This window comes from Pleurodeles waltl, chromosome 10 (genome assembly GCF_031143425.1).
Source record: "Pleurodeles waltl isolate 20211129_DDA chromosome 10, aPleWal1.hap1.20221129, whole genome shotgun sequence".
NCBI lineage: Eukaryota > Metazoa > Chordata > Amphibia > Caudata > Salamandridae > Pleurodeles > Pleurodeles waltl.
In genome coordinates this window covers 909,044,383-909,062,481 of record NC_090449.1, presented here as the reverse complement: position 1 = coordinate 909,062,481, position 18,099 = coordinate 909,044,383, and the positions used below count along the sequence as shown (strand labels likewise).

General features: G+C 43.1%; 1 protein-coding gene across 3 annotated transcripts in view; it reads right to left on the bottom strand.

Moving 5' to 3' along the window:
- Nucleotides 1–204: 204 nt before the first annotated feature.
- Nucleotides 205–18,099, bottom strand: part of GNGT1 (G protein subunit gamma transducin 1) — a 64,284-nt gene continuing 46,389 nt past the window's right edge. The window contains exons 1-3 of one of the 3 annotated variants that reach the window (XM_069211668.1): nt 10,560–10,718; nt 10,347–10,445; nt 205–636 (exon numbers count right to left, since the gene is read on the bottom strand). In XM_069211668.1, the coding sequence (XP_069067769.1) occupies nt 511–636; nt 10,347–10,442 (222 nt within the window). In that variant the 5' untranslated portion in view covers nt 10,443–10,445; nt 10,560–10,718 and the 3' untranslated portion in view covers nt 205–510. Of the gene's footprint in view, nt 637–10,346; nt 10,518–10,559; nt 10,719–18,099 lie in introns of those variants that run through there. The other 2 variants (XM_069211669.1, XM_069211667.1) reach the window with 2 other exon arrangements.

Genomic DNA, 18,099 nt, shown 5'->3' with positions numbered 1-18,099 from the left:
CTTAGCATGGAAACTCTTGTAGTTCTGGTCACTGCGGAAACCTAATCTGAGTGAGTTAATCACTCCTGGACCTTGAAAGGTTGGGAGCACTGTTTAACTTTTGAGATACTACCCATATCAGCCATGCCAAAGACTGGCCCTGGATGTGTGACACAACCACAACAACGGTTAATATTTCTGTTTGTGAAGTGATAACAAGCGAGGTTTTACAGACTTGTTTTATTAAAAGACTTTGAAGGATAGCATAAAGAGCTAAAGTATGTGTTCGAATGCTAAGATAAAAGGCTTGTTCATCAGGAAAACGTGTAATCTTCAATAGTGAGCTTCAGTAGGTAAGATGTTGTTACATAGTATTGTAGATTGTGTAAGAGCTTCAGGATTCCTCATTACGATTTCGCTTATGTTCGACTTAGGCCTTGAGAGATCCACGTTGGGGATTTATAGAAGCTGTCGGATCTGGGGGTTATCTATTTAAATCAAGATGAAGCAGGTACCAGTCCAGGAAGTTATCTATGCAATGATACATCCTCCTTTCTCTTTAAAGGGGTTCTTGTCTTCGGGAATGCCTTTCACCAGGGGATCTTCTCCGGATTGCCCCTCAATGTATGTCTTTATTTCTTCACACATTTTAGATACCTGGATAAGGGGCAAAAATAAACATTTTTGGTTAATCAAACTATATGATAATATGCCTAATGACAACCAAAAAATAATAAATTGACCACGAGACAGGACAAAAATGTTTGAAAACTTTCACAGTGGGTACAGTCTGTGTCACATTTTCAGATAAACATTATGTTCATAGGTGCCATTTAAATTCGTTATGTGAAAAATTATTTTATGCAGCTATGTAGCTCTTGCTTGAATCTGGCCTTCCTGCGCCTACTTTGGACACCAGTTTTATACAATCTAAAATGTTGGCATTCCCATTGACCCACGGTTTACCCTTATTGCCTATTTCTGGGACGGAACGGTTTGCTCCTGCTGTATATGCAGCAATTGTTTTTTGAAAGGGGAGAGGCAATGTTTGTGTTCATCCCATCCTCACCAACAGGGCCGGTCATTAATGAAGGCTGTAGTGCCCTCGGGTAAAATAGGTACTTTGTTGCACACTTAATTGCCATGGTTCTAGTAAAACGCTCTAGGGTGTGTTTTTTTTTTAGGGAAATACATTTATTTTCTGCTGTACATTTCCTAATCTGCAGGAAAGAAAGGTTTTGTTGAAAGACTGTTTATCTACAAGGTAAATCTGTTGTCAAACATTACTTAAGCCAAACTACTAGGTTTCACTCCTTATAAATGCTTTGAATATATGGACCCTATTGTATTGCAACTTTTGTTTTTCGCTGCTTTTAGGGGATATATTTTATTTTCAGGTTTTACGTTTTAGCAAAATGTTAACCAAATATAAAATCGAATTAGAATTGTATAACGTTGTCTGTAAAGCAGGCGGATGGACCAAATCTAGTTCATAACTAGCCAATGTAAATGTGTTCTTCATATTTGAGAGCAGGCATTTAATACGTGGGACTGTGTTATGCAGATTTATTATTTCTTCACAATTAATGTAACATTTTTTGAGAAAATGAGTGGAGTAAATTAGAAAGGCCATGCCTAAATATGGATTTTTAAATTCCAAAAAGTAATTTTAGATTTGCATTTTAATTGTGGTTTAATTAGTTTCTAACTAGCCTAACTCAGGGTCTAAAACCTGATGAGTTTTATTCATCTGACGTTAGGGTTGAAAGTGGGCATCTGCTTCAGAGATCACTGGTGTGTTACTTTTGTTTAATGTTTCTTTAAGTCACTGTGTTCACTTGTAAGATCTAGGTGCCTCATTTACAAGAAACTGACATATCGGCCCTGATGCTTCAGATTTTGTGCTGTCCAATGATTTATTTACAATACAGAGTTCCATGGAGCACGTTTTCACAGATGCGACAGAAATTCTGATGTATCTGTGGCACTAAACTGATGCACTGCTACACTAGCGTAAAAAAAATGATGCTACTCCAGCAATGCAAGGATCGCTCCCTTAGACAAAAGCCCTGTCTCTTTTTAATGCCTGCTCTGAGCAAGCGTTCAAATTTTGACCAGTGAAGTCGCAGAATGACGCAGTGAAATGTTGTCAATTTCACTGAGTCAGTTTTGCGTAGCTTTTTGGCCGGGAATGCCTACCTTGCATACATTATACCTGGTGCAGGTATAATTTGATCCAAGGATTTCCAAACTGATGCATTGGGTCCAATGCATCAGTTTTTAAATCTGGAGCAGTGTAAAGCACTGCTTAGCTCCACCACTGCATAAACAAAATGATGCCACGGGTGTGCAAAGGCCTTGTTAATGAGCCCCTCTGAGACTTCAATTTCAATCGTATGTATTAGACACATGGGAGTATCTGCACTTAAAAGGCCCAGGAGGTGACTTCCTTTTCCATAATCAAGAGTGGGAGAGGTGGCAGCCTAAATAGACCCAAATTGATGAAGTATGGAGCCAAGACAGTGGTGCTGGTTCTCAAAGGGTCAAGCCTTAGATTAGAAAAGTGGATTGCTCAGCTTTTTTTGTTTGCGACAGCTTGAGGAAACTCTGTCTTTTGCTGGTCAAATGCATCACAAAAGCAATGTAGGAACTTCCAGAAACTCCAAACTGGACTGTGCAAGTGTGCTGATATGTTGTTGTATTGCTCTGTTTACAAGCTTTAATGTATTAGTTTTTTATAGTGCAGCATAGTGCCTTACAGGCAATTAAAGCCAATATTTACGCTAGGTTTGCACTGAATTAGCATATTTTTTTTTACGCTAATTCAGCGCAGACCTAACTCCTTATATATATTTTTTGGCGCAAGACATGTCTAGCACCAAAGTTATGGACGTGGAAACCTACCTTGCGTCAATGAGATGCAAGGTAGGCGTTCCCATGCAGAAAATGACGATATGGCCGTAGCACCATATTTATCCCCTGTGCTAAAATCTAGCATGGGGATGGGGGCCTTAAATAATGGCACTGAGCTTGCTTTGTGCCATTATTTAACCCCTAGGTCGGGCAGGCTTTACGGGGCCTGTGGGCCTTTTTCCTTTTTCCATGGTCAGAGACCAAGGAAAGAGCCCACAGGTGTCCTTCCCTGGCCCCAGGGACACCCTCACCCACACCAGAGGGGCACCACAGGATGGGGGACCCATCCCAGGTAATTCCCGGTAAGTTTTTAACATTTTTATTTTTTCTCTCTTGGGGGCCCTGACTTGGGGCCCCCTGCATTGCGCTGGCCCCAATGGCTATGCCCAGGGGACATTGGGGTGGTGAGCATGGCTCCTGTCTTTACTAAGAAAGGAGCCAGATCCATGTGGATTGTGCACCAGGAAATGGTACATTGCTTAGAGACATTTTCTTTCCTCTAAACAGTGTAGCACCATCATTCAGCGCACAGGCTCTGGTTTCCCCTACACCTCCCCCACCCGGTTAGCATCCTTTACAAGGACACTAACAGGGCATTAGCGCTGGATAGCGCCATTCCATAAATATGGCATCCGGCTGGCGTCCAGGAATGGCACTAGCTGGCGCTATACTTTTACATGCAAAACGCTGCTAACACAGTTTTGCATGTAAAAGTATAAATATAAGCCTGAGTTTGAAGTATCAGCAATATTACTAATTAGATTAAAAAAACAATGTGTTATGCAAATGATTTCACAATATGAGAGAGGTCAAACAATTCTGACAGAATTTGGAAGTCCACTTTGTTAGGATTAAATTTAGGCCATGCTTTTTAGGCTGAGTATAGCAGTATGCAAGCGCCGCTCTTCTCGACATGTTGTAATCTATTCTGTGGGCTTTTACCACACCCATCACTTTCATTGCTCCTGGGCCTGTCTTTCAAAAATCCCTTGATATTGTTGGTAAATGTTTTTGTTTGTCACGCCTTGAGGCTGTTTTGTTTCCACCTTGGAGACTGACCCTGTTAAATAGATTATCGCATGATCAGCCAGGTACCCTAGGGTGGGGCACTGTTTTTTCTTTTGCTTCGCCGCTTCGCTCATGGTATGTTGTGTCTTCATCTTCCCTGGTTTGGGGTATCTTGCTGTTTCTTTGCAAACTTTTTTATTTCTTTTTTTGTTGCAGTTTTATGTAGCACGAAATCAACACAAAGATATTGGAGCGCTTTATTTATTTATATTTTTTGCAGTTTTATATAGCACAAACTCAGTACAAAGGTATTAAGAGTGCTTTACATGAGCACCGGTTACATTACACAATAACAGGTTCATTTTTGGTTGCAAAGGGAGATTAAGTGATTTGCCCAGAATCATAGGATATTGAGTCAGCACCAAGACTCGAACCATGTTCCCCAGCTCCAAAGTCGGCAGCTCTGGCCCTTACATCACATCCTCTCCCCTAGAGTTCTTTGTCTGGTGTGTGTTGGGATAGTCTGGGAATAACCTGTTTTTTTATATAGTGCTTGGTAATGTGCTGCAAACCTGGCACCATTCTTAACAAAATCGTTGCAATTCCTTTGCATCAATTTTGCAGAGATGAAGAGGTCAGGATTATAATCTGTGACATTCTGGTTCTGTCAAGACCTCTGCAGTGGGTGTATTAACCAACTGACTTGAGTGGAGCTTAACACTAGGCAATAGCACATGCTCTTGATAACTTCTGGAGGGTCACCAACCAAGCACATAGGTTATTTCTAGGCAAGAAGATTGCGAAAGGTGTTGTCTACAAAATGGTGGAAAAGGAGTCATGACTCCAGACCCAAGCACTTCACAGCCTCAAACAGCTAGCATTTGGATGTAAATTGGGCCTCTTCAAATAGAGTTCAGTTAGCGTGAACTAGATACAAAGATATTACAGTGCTTTACATGAGCACCAGTTACATTACACAAGAACATATTTATTTTTTGTAGCAAGGGGAGATTAGGTGATTTGCACAGAATCACAGGATGTGGAGGCAGTGCCAAGACTTAAACCGTGTTCTCCAGTTCCAAAATTGGCAGATCTGACCCTTACACATATCCTCTCCTTTAGGGTTCTTTGTCTGATGCATGTTGGGGCAGTCTGGGAATTTCTCGTTTTTTTTATATAGAGCTTAGTAATACAGCTTCTGCCATTTCATAGCACTGTAAAGCTGGAGCCATTCTTAACAAAATCGCTATAATTCATTTGCAGCAACCTTTCAGAGATGAAGAAGTGAAAAAGCTTGTCAGTATTATAATCTGCGACATTCTCGTTCTGTCAAGACCTCTGCAGTGGGTTCTTTACCCAACTGCTTTGAGTAGGGCTTAACATTTGGCAATATCACATGATCTTGATAACCTCTGGAGGGTCCCCAACCAAGCACATAGGTTAGCTCTAGGCAAGAAGATGGCGAGAGGTTTTGTCTACAAAACGGTGGAAAAGGAGTCATGGCTCCAGGCCCAAGCACCTCACAGCCTCAAGTTTGATAGCAAAAACATCTAGCCTTTGGTTCTAAATTGGGCCTCTTTAAATAGAGTTCAGTTAGCACAAACTCGATACAAAGCTATTAGCATGCTTTACATGAGCACCGGTTACATTGCACAAGAACACAAAGGGAGATTAGGTGATTTGCACAGAATCACAAGGTGTTGAGGCAGCGCTGAGACTCAAACCGTGTTCTCCATTTCCAAAATAGCCAGCTCTGGCCCTTACCCTCATCCTCTCCCTTAGGCTTCTTTCTCTGATGCATGTTGGGGAAGTCTGGGAATAACTCATTTTTTATATAGAGCTTGGTAATACAGGTTCTGCCATTTCAAAGCACTGCAAAGCTGGTGTCATTCTTAACAAAATCGCTATAATTCATTTGCTTTAACCATGCAGAGATGAAGAGGTGGAAAAGCTATGTTTGGATTGTAATCAGTGACATTCTCGTTCTGTCAAGACCTCTGGAGTGGGTGCATTAACCAGCTGTCTTGAGTAGAGTTTAACACTAGGCGATAGCACATGGTCTTGATAACCTTCGGAGGGTCACCAACCAAGCACATAGGTTAGTTCTAGGCAAGAAGATGGCGAAAGGTGTTGTCTACAAAATGGTGGAAAAGTCATGGCTCCAGACCCAAGCACTTCACAGCATCAAGCCTGATATAAAAAACATTTAACCTTTGAATGTAAATTGGGCCTATTCAAATAGAGTTCACTTATCATGAACTCGATACAAAGATATTGCAGTGCTTTACATGAGCACCAGTTACATTAAACAAAAACACAGTCATTTTTGGTAGCAAGGGGAGATTTGGTGATTTGCCCAGAGTCACAGGATGTTGAGCCAGCGCTGAGACTCAAACCGTGTTCTCCAGCACCAAGTTCGGCAGCTCTGGTCCTTACGCCACATCCTCTCCCTTAGGGCTCTTTGTCTGATGCATGTTAGGGCAGTCTGGGAATAACTATATTTTTATAGAGCTTGGTAATACAGGTTCTGCCATTACATAGCACTACAAAGCCGGTGCCATGCTTAACAAAATTGCTATAATTAATTTCCATCAACCTCTGGAGTGGGTGCATTAACCAGCTGACTTGAGTAGAGTTTAACACTAGGCGATAGCACATGCTCTTGATAACCTTCGAAGGGTCACCAACCAAGCACTTGGGTTAGTTCTAGGCAAGAAGATGGCGAAAGGTGTTGTCTACAAAATGGTGGAAAAGGAGCCATGAGACCAGGCCCAAGCACTTCACGGCATCAAGCTTGATAGCAAAGAACATCTAGCATTTGGATGTTAATTGGGCCTCTTCAAACAGAGTTCAGTTAGGGCAAACTCAATACAAAGGTATTACAGCACCTTGAATGAGCACTGGTTACATTACACAAGAACACATTTGATAGCAAGGAGAGATTAGGTGATTTTCACAGGATGCTGAGCTGGCGTCGAGGCTCAAAAAGTGTTCCCCAGCTCCACAGTCGGCAGCTCTGGCCCTTACGCCACACCCTTTCCTCTAGGGTTCTTTGTCTGGTGTGTGTTGGGGAAGTCTGGGAATAACTCATTTTATTGATATAGTGCTTGGAAATACAGGTGTGCCATTTCATAGCTCTGGAAAACAGGTGACATTCTTAAGAAATCGCTATAATTAATTTGCAGTTAAGCTGCCTCTTCTGTTATTCTCTTTGTATACAGTCAATATTTTTAAAAGTTAGGCTGGTATTGCAAATGTTGAAGACAAATTCATTTAAATGCTTAACACACAGAAATATATGACTGCCCTCTTTTCTTTGCTCCAAACTCTTTTGACCCCCTCATTCTCTGGGTTACTTGCCACAAAGGTGCCTCTTTGTGGCTTGTTTGGTGCTATAAAGGTTTAGGTAACCACACAAAAAAGGGTTGCATGTCTATGGCATCACAGCCAGTCTGTAAGAATGAGGCAAAAACACAGTGGCCTTGTTGTGTCCTCTTTCCTGCAGTGACAGGCCTGGGAGGGTTGCTGTGGCATACATCCACTACACTCCAAACCAAAACATATAGGTAAAAAACATTGTCAATCACAACAGAATACCTCTAACTCTCACAAATGCGGGAACTATTGCATTGCAAATGCTTGTTTTCATTTGCACGCACATAGCAAACAAAACAGCTGTTTAGCTCATTTCTAAGAAACAGGATACATGATGTCCACTTTCTTTGTGAGGGAGCTGGAAAAGTGCCTAGATGTAGCTCATTAAGTCTTGGGAGCTTTAGAACAGCATCCACTCTCGTTTGTTCATTTAGTCCAAATGTACTCACCGCTCTTAACAAGTTGCAATTATAATTAATTATTTGTTTAGAAGTAAATAGGACTTTCAAATGTACCAGTAATGCAACACCACAGCACTTAGGAAAGATTTTTAAAGAAGTCTTTTGGGTTGCATCTAGACTTAAAGTCCCTTTTTGCTTTTAGAATTTGGAAACTGTTTGAAAGGCATTGATCAGCAGCACATCCTATTGAAGCGTACTGATGAAATGTAAACATGGTGCTCACTGGATGGAAGTATAGGAGCCTTAGGGTACTAAATAAGTAGAACTTTCGACTAGGAGATGTATTCTAGTGGTAGCTAACTCATCCTAGATTCAGCACTTGGCTCCGCACTCTGTGATTCTGGGCATATCCAGTTATTTCACTGTTTCTCAAATTGTAATAACTTAATAGAAACATGTAGTAGATTTAGCACCTGATTCACAAAGGTAAATTTACATTTTTGTAAAGTTTACAATTTTTTGGTATTCACAAACTGCAAGTTAAATTTTAATAATAGTAATTTTACGGCTGCAGAGACACTGCACTTGTTGCGGAGACTCTGGGGCATATTTATGAGTCCCATACGTTGTTAGAGTGCCACTTTTTTTGTTGCTCTGGTAGTGCAGACTTCCTAATCATATTTATGAGGCAACACAAAGCTACTTTGCGTGGCTTTGCATGGCTTCATAGATATGGATTAAAGCAAGGCGGCACAAGTTGTTGAGTTGCATTGCTCTGTGCCAGGGAAGCGTTCCATGGACGTTGCAGCAGGTTTTCCCATGCAACACCCATTGATTTTGATGCTGTCCCAGATTTACAAAATCATGTAAACCTGGGGAGGAGCCAAAATTGTACGCCTCCCGAGGTGAGGCGTAACGAGGAGAAATATTTTTATTTCTCCTAGTTTTTCCCTCTTTCCGTGTGTGGTGCAGTATGCAGCACACACGGAAAGAGGAAAATGCCTCTCAGGATTGTTTATGTGCAAGAAGGCGTCCCTTCCTGCTCAAAAAAAATCCTGCATGCAATGAAGGCACCCTTACACCATGGTGCAAGTGTGCCTGCCTGCATTGGTGTCCGGCTGTCGAAACTGGGCCAGTGCAAGGGGAAAGGACAGGAATGCACTGTATTGCATAAATACGGTGCATTCCTGCCCTTTCACCTTGGCATAGGATAACTTGCTGCACTGCCCTATGCCAAATCCCCTTAAATATGTCCCTTTGTACATAGAAAGGTAGGCCTGTCCTGTCTCTTTATGTGTGGAGTTCTCCACCCTGACTTTGAGACACTACAGTCATAAAAATACTTTTTGTTGTTTGTGACTACCACAAAAATAGTAAACACACAAAAGTCAAAGTTTACCTCTGTGAATCAGTCCTCAAAAGGTTACAGCTGCTGACCTGAGAACCTGGGGCACTAGGTTTGAATCCCGGCCTTGGCTTTGCTCGCATTGTGTGATTTAGGGCACATCACTTAATCTCATTGTGCCTAAAAGTGAGAAATGTAATGTGTGAAATGTGTTTATGTATTCCTCACTTCATGTACACGATCTTGTAGATTGTTTTCTAACCCCATGTAATATAAAGTGTTCTGTTGCTTTCTAGCTAAATTCGTGCTACATCAATACTAATCTATAATAAAATAGTTGTGTCTGTGTGCTGGTAGACGCTATAATGTGGTCTTCAGAGTTTCAGAGAGGTGCCACTTTATTTACAAATATGTTTTTTCAACAACACTTCTCGCTTTAAAGCCCATTCCTCCAGAGTAGGATGGGTTCATTGAGAAAGCCTGCTTCCCATTAAAACCTCGTTTTTCAGTTTGCCAAGCCGCTGTTTCAAACGTGCTCTGCGGTAGATATTATATGATAATAGTTGTATTGAGTGAGGAAGCTGTGTAAATAGCTTCCTATTTTTCCCCACACCCGGGCTTGCAGATACTCTGGTATTCAAAGTCCGTGACACAGTCTGCAGATCACCGTGAAATTTGAAAGACCAGCATTGCAACGAAGAGAGAGTATTCATCACAGATACAGATCTATAATTACAATCCAGGATACAATGTCTGATGAAAAAGTGCTTCTCGTAACGCTGACCATATTAGCATCTGTCCTACAATTATTTGTTTAGGCGGGGAGGAGAGGCACTAACTAAAGACAAAAACGGCTGCATAGCCCAGCTTTCCTCTAGTCACTTCTTCACATAAGACATCCTTCTGTTCAGAGCCAATTCTCAAACGTCCTCCACCCCAGACTTGCATTTCCAAACGCCTGCATTCACAGCACCGTCTTTAGGAAAGGCAAACACTTTTTCTGGTAAAACGTGTAGCATTATTCCTCCTATTTCTACATTTGGTGTATTGACTGATTCCCCTACCCTTTAACCAAAACTCATAATCAGTTTTCTGCACAAGCATATTTATTTCGTTAATGGCTGTAAACTAAAAACAGTTTGTGAAAATGACAATATTTAGGTTTACTGCCTCAACTTAAAAATGAATTGTAGGTTACTGAATTGTGAGTGGACTGAACTGCACCTGCCGTCATGCATCGCGGGAAAACTGGTGCAACATGTGATAGAGCTTATCGCCCCTAGAAATGCTCCCTAAAATCTTTCGCCTTACTGGGAGCCACTTACCAACTCTCTCTCCAACTTCACCTCCTTCTTGAGCTGCTCCACCTCCATTTTTAGTTTATCCTTGTCTGTAAGATCATCTATGTTGATCACCGGCATTCTCTGGTGGGGAAAAAAAGGGACACCGTATGCCGATGAAGTTTTGCGGATACCGGACATGCCTTAGATAAAATATGAAGAGACCCTCCATTAACTTCTCCAAGGACATGGACTTACTGTCGGTTGAGTGGCCCGGAGTCCGGATTCCCTGAAGTGGCAAACTTCTTCACCAAGAGCAGCCTCGCCTACCTCCCAAAGCTCCTCTAACAATAGCCGCTCACTGTGTTTTAAAGTAATCCTTCTAATCTGGCCTAATCTGATTAGATCCACTACTCAAGGATCCTGCTTTACAAAATGTATTTCTATTTTATCTACAGAAACAAAACCATAAAGTGGCATATGCATTACAGTTTGCACTTTTGGTGAAACTATTTTTCTGCATCTATACTTTCAGCTTTCTGTGACACCTGATGCTCCAATTGATGCCAGTGTAATTGAGGTCAAAGCATTTTGACGATTCATCCAATTAATATCAGACATAGCTAATCTGGTTTTAACACTGAAGAGACGCATGTATGTGATGTCCTTGATTTTAAGTTCTTAATTGTCCCATACAAATAAGAGCTGAGTGCAAACAAAAACACCCTACGACGCTAAATAGTTGCAGTATCTGTAGTAGGCTTGAACAACTGTTCGTGAAGGAAACAGAGACGTGCGCTTGCTTCTATCTGGTATTATTATACAAATATATTTAATGGCATTAGAAAATAAATAATGCCTTTGTGGGATAATATTTCACATGCGTTAGTAGTTTTGCTACCTGCATCCATACACAATATATTACTTAATTTAAGGGATTTAAGCATAACGTGGGGCTTCTGTGAAAGGTCGTGTTTAAAAAACTCAGTTGTCACAGATTGTATGGGGCGTATCGGAATATATGGGATAATTTGTTATATACTTACTGGAGTCAATCGAACGAGGGCAGCTTCAAAACACAAAAGTTAAAAACACAATTAAAGACCAGCATTAACACAAAAAACATTGCAACCGACATCTCGTAAAATGGGCTAGGAAGATGAAGAAGAAAGCAGGCGAAGCTGGATGAAAAACAACGAAATGGACCAACGAGTTTACAACAAGACAATGTCAGATTCACTAGAGCTATGTACAGGTCTGTTCCTTTTGTAAAAGTAGAATTACGCGAGGCCTGTAAAGATAAACACCTACAGATTTATTTATTTATTGGTTTCGTATAGTGCGGACAAAACCACAGGGTGACAGAGTGGTTTACACCGGTGAAGGTAGTAAACAATAGGATGCGTAAAATACACAGTATTGTCACTAAACAAGTCAGAGTTAGATATACATATACATTCCGTACGGGATTGGCATTGCTCTCAATAATAGGTAGGTAGTAAGCATCCAATAGTTATTGCAAGGAGAGGCTTCCGTACAAGAACGTGTTAAGAGATGTACTAAGTATTTTTCCATACGCAAAGGGTCAGATTCACAAAATAGGACAATTTGCAACTGCATAATGGTCTTTTTGTATGTACCAATTCCAATTTGCGATTCATTAAATTGTTACTAAAAAGCAATTCTGGTTTGCGACTATATACCAAATTGATATTTGGAAGGGGCATGCTTGGGCATCCCTTCCACATGCGATTCACAATAGAACCTATTCATGTTTTGCAACTGAAATCAGTTCGCAAAAATACAATTTTACAGACTACTGAAAGATAGTGGTAAACCACTCACAAAGGGACCTTTTCCCCTTTGTGAATGTTGACAAAAATCAGTTTTAACCCCTTCGCTTCCAGGCCTTTTCCCCCTCAGGAGCCAAACCTTTTTTGGCTATTTGGGGCAGTTCGCGCTTAAGTCCTCATAACTTTTTGTTCACATAAGCTACCCACGCCAAATTTGCGTCCTTTTTTTCCAACATCCTAGGAATTCTAGAGGTACCCAGAGTTTGTGGGTTCCACTGAAGGAGACCAAGAAATTAGCCAAAATACAGCAAAAATGTTGTTGTTTTTTTTAATTGGAAAAAAGGGCTGCAGAAGAAAGCTTGTGTTTTTTTCCCTGAAAACAGCATCAACAAAGGGTTTGCAGTGCTAAAGTCAACAGCTTCCCAGCTTTCAGGAACATGCAGACTTAAATCATAAAACCACATTTTTCAATACAATTTTGGCATTTTACTGAGACATACACTATTTTTACTATTTTTGTGTGCTTTTAGCCTCTTTCCAGTTAGTGACAGAAATGGGTGTGAAACCAATACTGGATCCCAGAAAGCTAAACGTTTCTGAAAAGTAGACAAAATTCTGAATTCAACAAGGGGTTATTTGTGTAGATCCTGCAAGGTTTTCCTACAGGAAATAACAGCTGAATAAAAAAAATATTGAAATTCAGGTAAAAAAACAACCATTTTCTTCACGTTTTACCCTGTAACTTTTTACTCCGATGTCAGATTTTTCAAAGCAATATACCATTACATCTGCTGGACTCTTCTGGTTGTGGGGATATATAGGGCCTGTAGGTTCATCAAGAACTCAAGGTACCCAGAGCCAATAAATGAGCTGCACCTTGCAATGGGTTTTCATTCTATACCGGGTATACAGTAATTCATTTGGTGAAATATAAAGAGTAAAAAATAGGTAGCAAGAAAACCTTTATATTTCTAAAATGGGCACAAGATAAGGTGTTGAGAAGCAGTGGTTATTTGCACATCTCTGAATTCTGGGGTCCCCATACTAGCAGGTGAATTACGGGGCATTTCTCAAATAGACGTCTTTTTTACACACTCTCTTACATTTAGAAGGACAAAATGTAGAGAAACACAAGGGGCAATAACACTTATTCTACTATTCTGTGTTCTCCCAAGTCTCCCGATAAAAATGGTACCTCACTTGCATGGGTAGGCCTAATGCCCATGACAGGAAACGCAACATGGACACATCACACTTTCCTCCAAAAAACTGACGTGTTTTTTTGGAAAGTGCTTATCTGTGGATTTTGGCTTCTAGCTCAGCCGGCACCTAGTAAAACCTACCAAACCCGTGCATTTTTTAAAACTAGACACCTAGGGGAATCCAAGAAGGGGTGACTTGTGGGGCTCTCACCAGGTTCTGTTACCCAGAATCCTTTGCAAACCTCAAGATTTGGCCCCAAAACACTTTTGCCTCACATTTCGGTGACAGAAAGTTTTGGAATTTGAGAGGAGCCACAAATTTCCTTCCACCCAAAAATGGTACCTCACTTGTGTGGGTAGGCCTAGTTCCAGTGAAAGGAAATGCCCCAAAAGACTATGAGGGTCATTACGACCCTGGCGGCCGGCGGTAAGCTGGCGGTAACACCGCCAACAGGCTGGCGGTGTTCCGCCAGCTATTATGACCATGGCGCAATAGCCACGGACATACCGCCGGCCCCTCCAACATCCCGCCAGGCTTCCGCCTGGCAGTCATAATCCCCAGGGCAGCGGTGCAAACACCGCTGCCCTGGGGATTATGAGTCCCCGACCGCCAGCCTGTCCGTGGCGGTAAACACCGCCATGGAAAGGCTGGCGGTAAGGGGACTTGGGGTGCACTTGGCATGGGCAGTGCAGGGGCCCCCAGGCATAGCCCCATCGCGCATTTCACTGCCCGAATTTTGGGCAGTGAAATGCGCGACGGGTGCTATTGCACCCGCTGCACATCAGCATTGCCGCCGGCTCTATTACGAGCCGGCAGCAATGTTGATGTGACTTTTCCGCTGGGCCAGCGGACGGTAACACTGTTACCGTCTGCTGGCCCAGCGGAGAAGTCATAATAGGGAGCCAGGAATACCGCCGGCAATGGCGGTATTCTGGCTCCCGCAGCCTCGGCGGTCTTTTAGTAAGACCGCAGAGGTTGTAATGAGGCCCTATGTGGACACATCAAAATGATCAAATAATAAACTACCTGTTTTTGCGGGGACCTGCATTTTTGGTCCTGGGCTCAGCAGCCATATAGGGAAAACTACCAAACTCAAACGTTTCTGAAAACTAGACACCCAAGGGAATCCAGGGAGGTGTGACTTGTGTGGATCCCCCAATGTTTTCTTACCTAGAATCCTCAGCAAACCTCAAATGTAGCTAAAAAATCACATTTTCCCACATTTCTGTGTGGGATCACAGAACCGGGACAAATTTCCTACCACCCAATGTTCCCCTCAGTCTCCCGGTAAAAATTATACCTCACTTGTGTAGGTGGGCCGAGTGCCTGTGACAGGGAAGAGCCAAAAACATGTCGAAATTGAGGGGGAACTAAAGCGGGTCCAAAAGGGAAGATTCAAAAAAACATTTTTAGGCTGACAAGTGGGGCAGAATTTTTATCGGTATAGATGAGACAATGCTGAGTGGTAGGAATTTTGTGGATTGCTGCAGATTCTGGAAGGTTCCATCACAAAAATGTGGGAAAAATGTGTGATTTCCAGCAAAGTTGGAGGTTTGCAGGGCATTGTGGGTAAGAAAATGGTGTGGGGTGCATGTGAAGCACACCACCCTGGAATCACCCAGATGTTTAGTTTTCAGATGTGTCTTGGTCTTGTGGATTTTTCTACATGGCACCATACCAAAGTCCAAAAAGTGCAGCCTTCACCATTCCAAGTGGGACGATTTTGAGTGAGCCAAGCTCTCATGGCCCAAACCCAAAATAATCAAATGTCCTCTTGCTTGCTGTGGGATAAGATGTTTTAGTGTGTGTGGGGAGAGCTGAAAGACTGTTACCCCCTTCAGTTGGGGTGGGGGCATAACCAGGCCCATACTGGTTGATAGCCACCACCTCCCCATTTTTTTTCTCCAATTCCCTGGCATCTAGTAGACTTTCTGCCCCCCCAGGTGTGGATTGGGGGTAGTTGGCCCATCTGCCCACTGGTGGGCAGAACAACTTTGGCCCCATTTATTTGGGGTGGGGGTATGGCCTAATAAAAATAGGCCGATCTGCACCCAAATGGCCTAAATACAATTTGCCCCCCAGGGGAGCGACCCTTGCCTAAGGGGTCGCTCCCCATATATAAAAAAAAGAAAGTAAAAAAATATATATATATATGCCTGGTGTCTAGGGGTTTCTGCCCCCCTGGGGGCAGATCAGCCTAATTATAATAGGCCGACAGAAATGGCGTAAAAGTTAATTGCTCCCCTCTGGGGAGCAGCCCTTGCCCAAGGGGCCGATCCCCCTATGCACTAATAAAAAACATTAAAAAAATTCCCTGGTGTCTAATGGCATTTCTGGTGCCTGATCGCATTGCGATCGAGCAGCAGAAATGCAGAGAGAGACATCAAAGGAAAGGAAAGGGCTTTCCTTTGATGCCTCTCTCAGCCCCTCCACGTGATCGGAGGAGAAATGCTTTTGCATTTCTCCTCTAATCCACGCTGAAAGCTGAGCTTCCAGCGCTGAGGGGTAGGCTTCTTATGAGGTCAGTACGCGATTGCGCCCTGATGTCATGAGGCGCCACAGGGGGTAGGAGGAGTGGAAGGGGAAGCCCAGCCTAGCGCATCCCCCAAGGGCCCCTACTTGGACGTTATGGTTATATCCTGGGCACCCGAGTGGTGTTGCCCAGGATGTAACCGTTATGTCTGAGGCACCCGAGGGGCTAAGTGTAGGCAGTGATCCCGGATAGTATTGTCATTTTAGCACTCTATTACGGTATGTTTTTCAGCCAGTTTTTGGCATCTGCTATCAGTAGGACATAAGCTTTAAGATTTGCCAAGTTGTGACAAAGTAACCAAGTTTTTACTGGAGGATTGCACTCCTCCATTTTCAAATGTTACGTGTTTGCAAACATTGTATGAGACACAGGGGGTCATTCTGACTTTGGCGGGCGGCCAAGTACCGCCATCAGAATACCGCTGCGCGGTCAAAAGACCGCCGCGGTAATTCTGATTTTCCCGCTGGGCTGGCGGGCGACCGCCAGAAGGCCGCCCGCCAGCCCAGCGGGAAACCCCCTTCCATGAGGATGCCGGCTCCGAATGGAGCCGGCGGAGTGGAAGGGGTGCGACGGGTGCAGTTGCACCCGTTGCGATTTTCAGTGTCTGCTTGGCAGACACTGAAAATCTTGGTGGGGCCCTGTTAGGGGGCCCCTGCAGTGCCCATGCCAGTGGCACTGCAGGGGCCACCAGGGGCCCCGCGACACCCGTTACCGCCATCCAGATTCTGGCGGTCAGAACCGCCAGAGCCAGGCTGGCGGTACGGGGGTCGGAATCCCCATGGCGGCGCTGCCTGCAGCGCCGCCATGGAGGATTCCACAGGGCAGCGGGAAACCGGCGGGACACCGCCGGTTTTCCGTTACCGCCGCAGTCAGAATGCCCATGGATGCACCGCCAGCCTGTTGGCGGTGCATCCGCGGTCGTTGGCCTGGTGGTAGTCTACCGCCAGGGTCAGAATGACCCCCACAGTCATTTACAGCAATTGCACTGTATTGCTTTTGCGTTTTAGTTTTTGATAATGTAGTCAAGTCATTTTAGTTGTGTTTCTGGGCATGTTAGTTTAGCAACTAGTCATGCTGCTTGTGCCCTTTAACCTAGCTACATTTAATTTTGTTCTTTTACAAACCATCACATTTGTGGTGATGTTTTAATTTCCTGTATCTTGCTGTTGTATCACCTAGGAATGCATTTACATTTCTTAGCACAAAATTCTTTCACTCTGTGCTTTGTTCAAGGCTGCAACAAGATAGGGTTGCCGGCACAAAGTGGTACATCACATCTCCAGCATTTCACAGAAACATGCGTATTTTTACATGGGGACGCTTTTCTCAGAACACCAGCTGTTTTATTTTAGAACATCTCTCTGCCTCACTGTATGAGGGAGGTTACAGTCAGATGACTGCATGCTGTTTGACTTTGCCACAGCGGCTTGCTGAGACTGTTGGTTCCCTGGCCTATATGGGGAAGGTGTCTCAACAGACAATAGGCTTCTTCACTACTGCCATACTCAGATATGGGGGAGGATGTCTTCCCAGGGGGTCCTGAAGGGCGGTTTTGGACTTATCCTGCTGTACTCTTGCATAGAACATTAGTGGCATAGGTAGGCATCATACATCTCACATAGTGACAGTATGGTAGGACTTGTCTTGTGTTTCACTTGTCTTGTCACAATTCTGTTTTTACTATATTTTATCATCCTAGTTATTGCAGTCCATGTCTTTTTATCTAGAACACAGTTGATTCAATAAAACTTATTTAACCATTTTCTGCTTCTGTTTGTGTGTGAGACAAATGTATCTGGGAGAAAGCGATAAGATCTGATCAACCTCAATTTCCCTGAGAGGTCACAATGTCATGTGCCCGGCTGCCACAGTTCACCCCTGCTCTTGGGCATAGGTGAGAAGCTACTAGCTGTCCAGAAACTGATTAGGCCGACAGTTGTCACATGTTGTGGATTCAAACTCAGTAACCCCTAAATTGAAAATGAGAGCCAGTGTGACAATAATGTTCCGGTGATAGTGATCATTTAGTTTTCACAGACGTAAATATATTGGACACATCTAGCAGCCCTAAGTCTTTCTGATTCATTTACTGTTTGCCTCCTCTTCCTTGGTTGTTCCTTTCGCCTTCCTCTTCTTCCTTCTTTTCCACTCTCTAGTGTTGCATTACAAATGTTGTAATTTAGGAAGGTTAGCATACTTAGAATGTTTGAATGTTGGGATTGAGAAATTCGGTTGTTGGTTGAGGGTGACACCCATTCAAACAACAGCT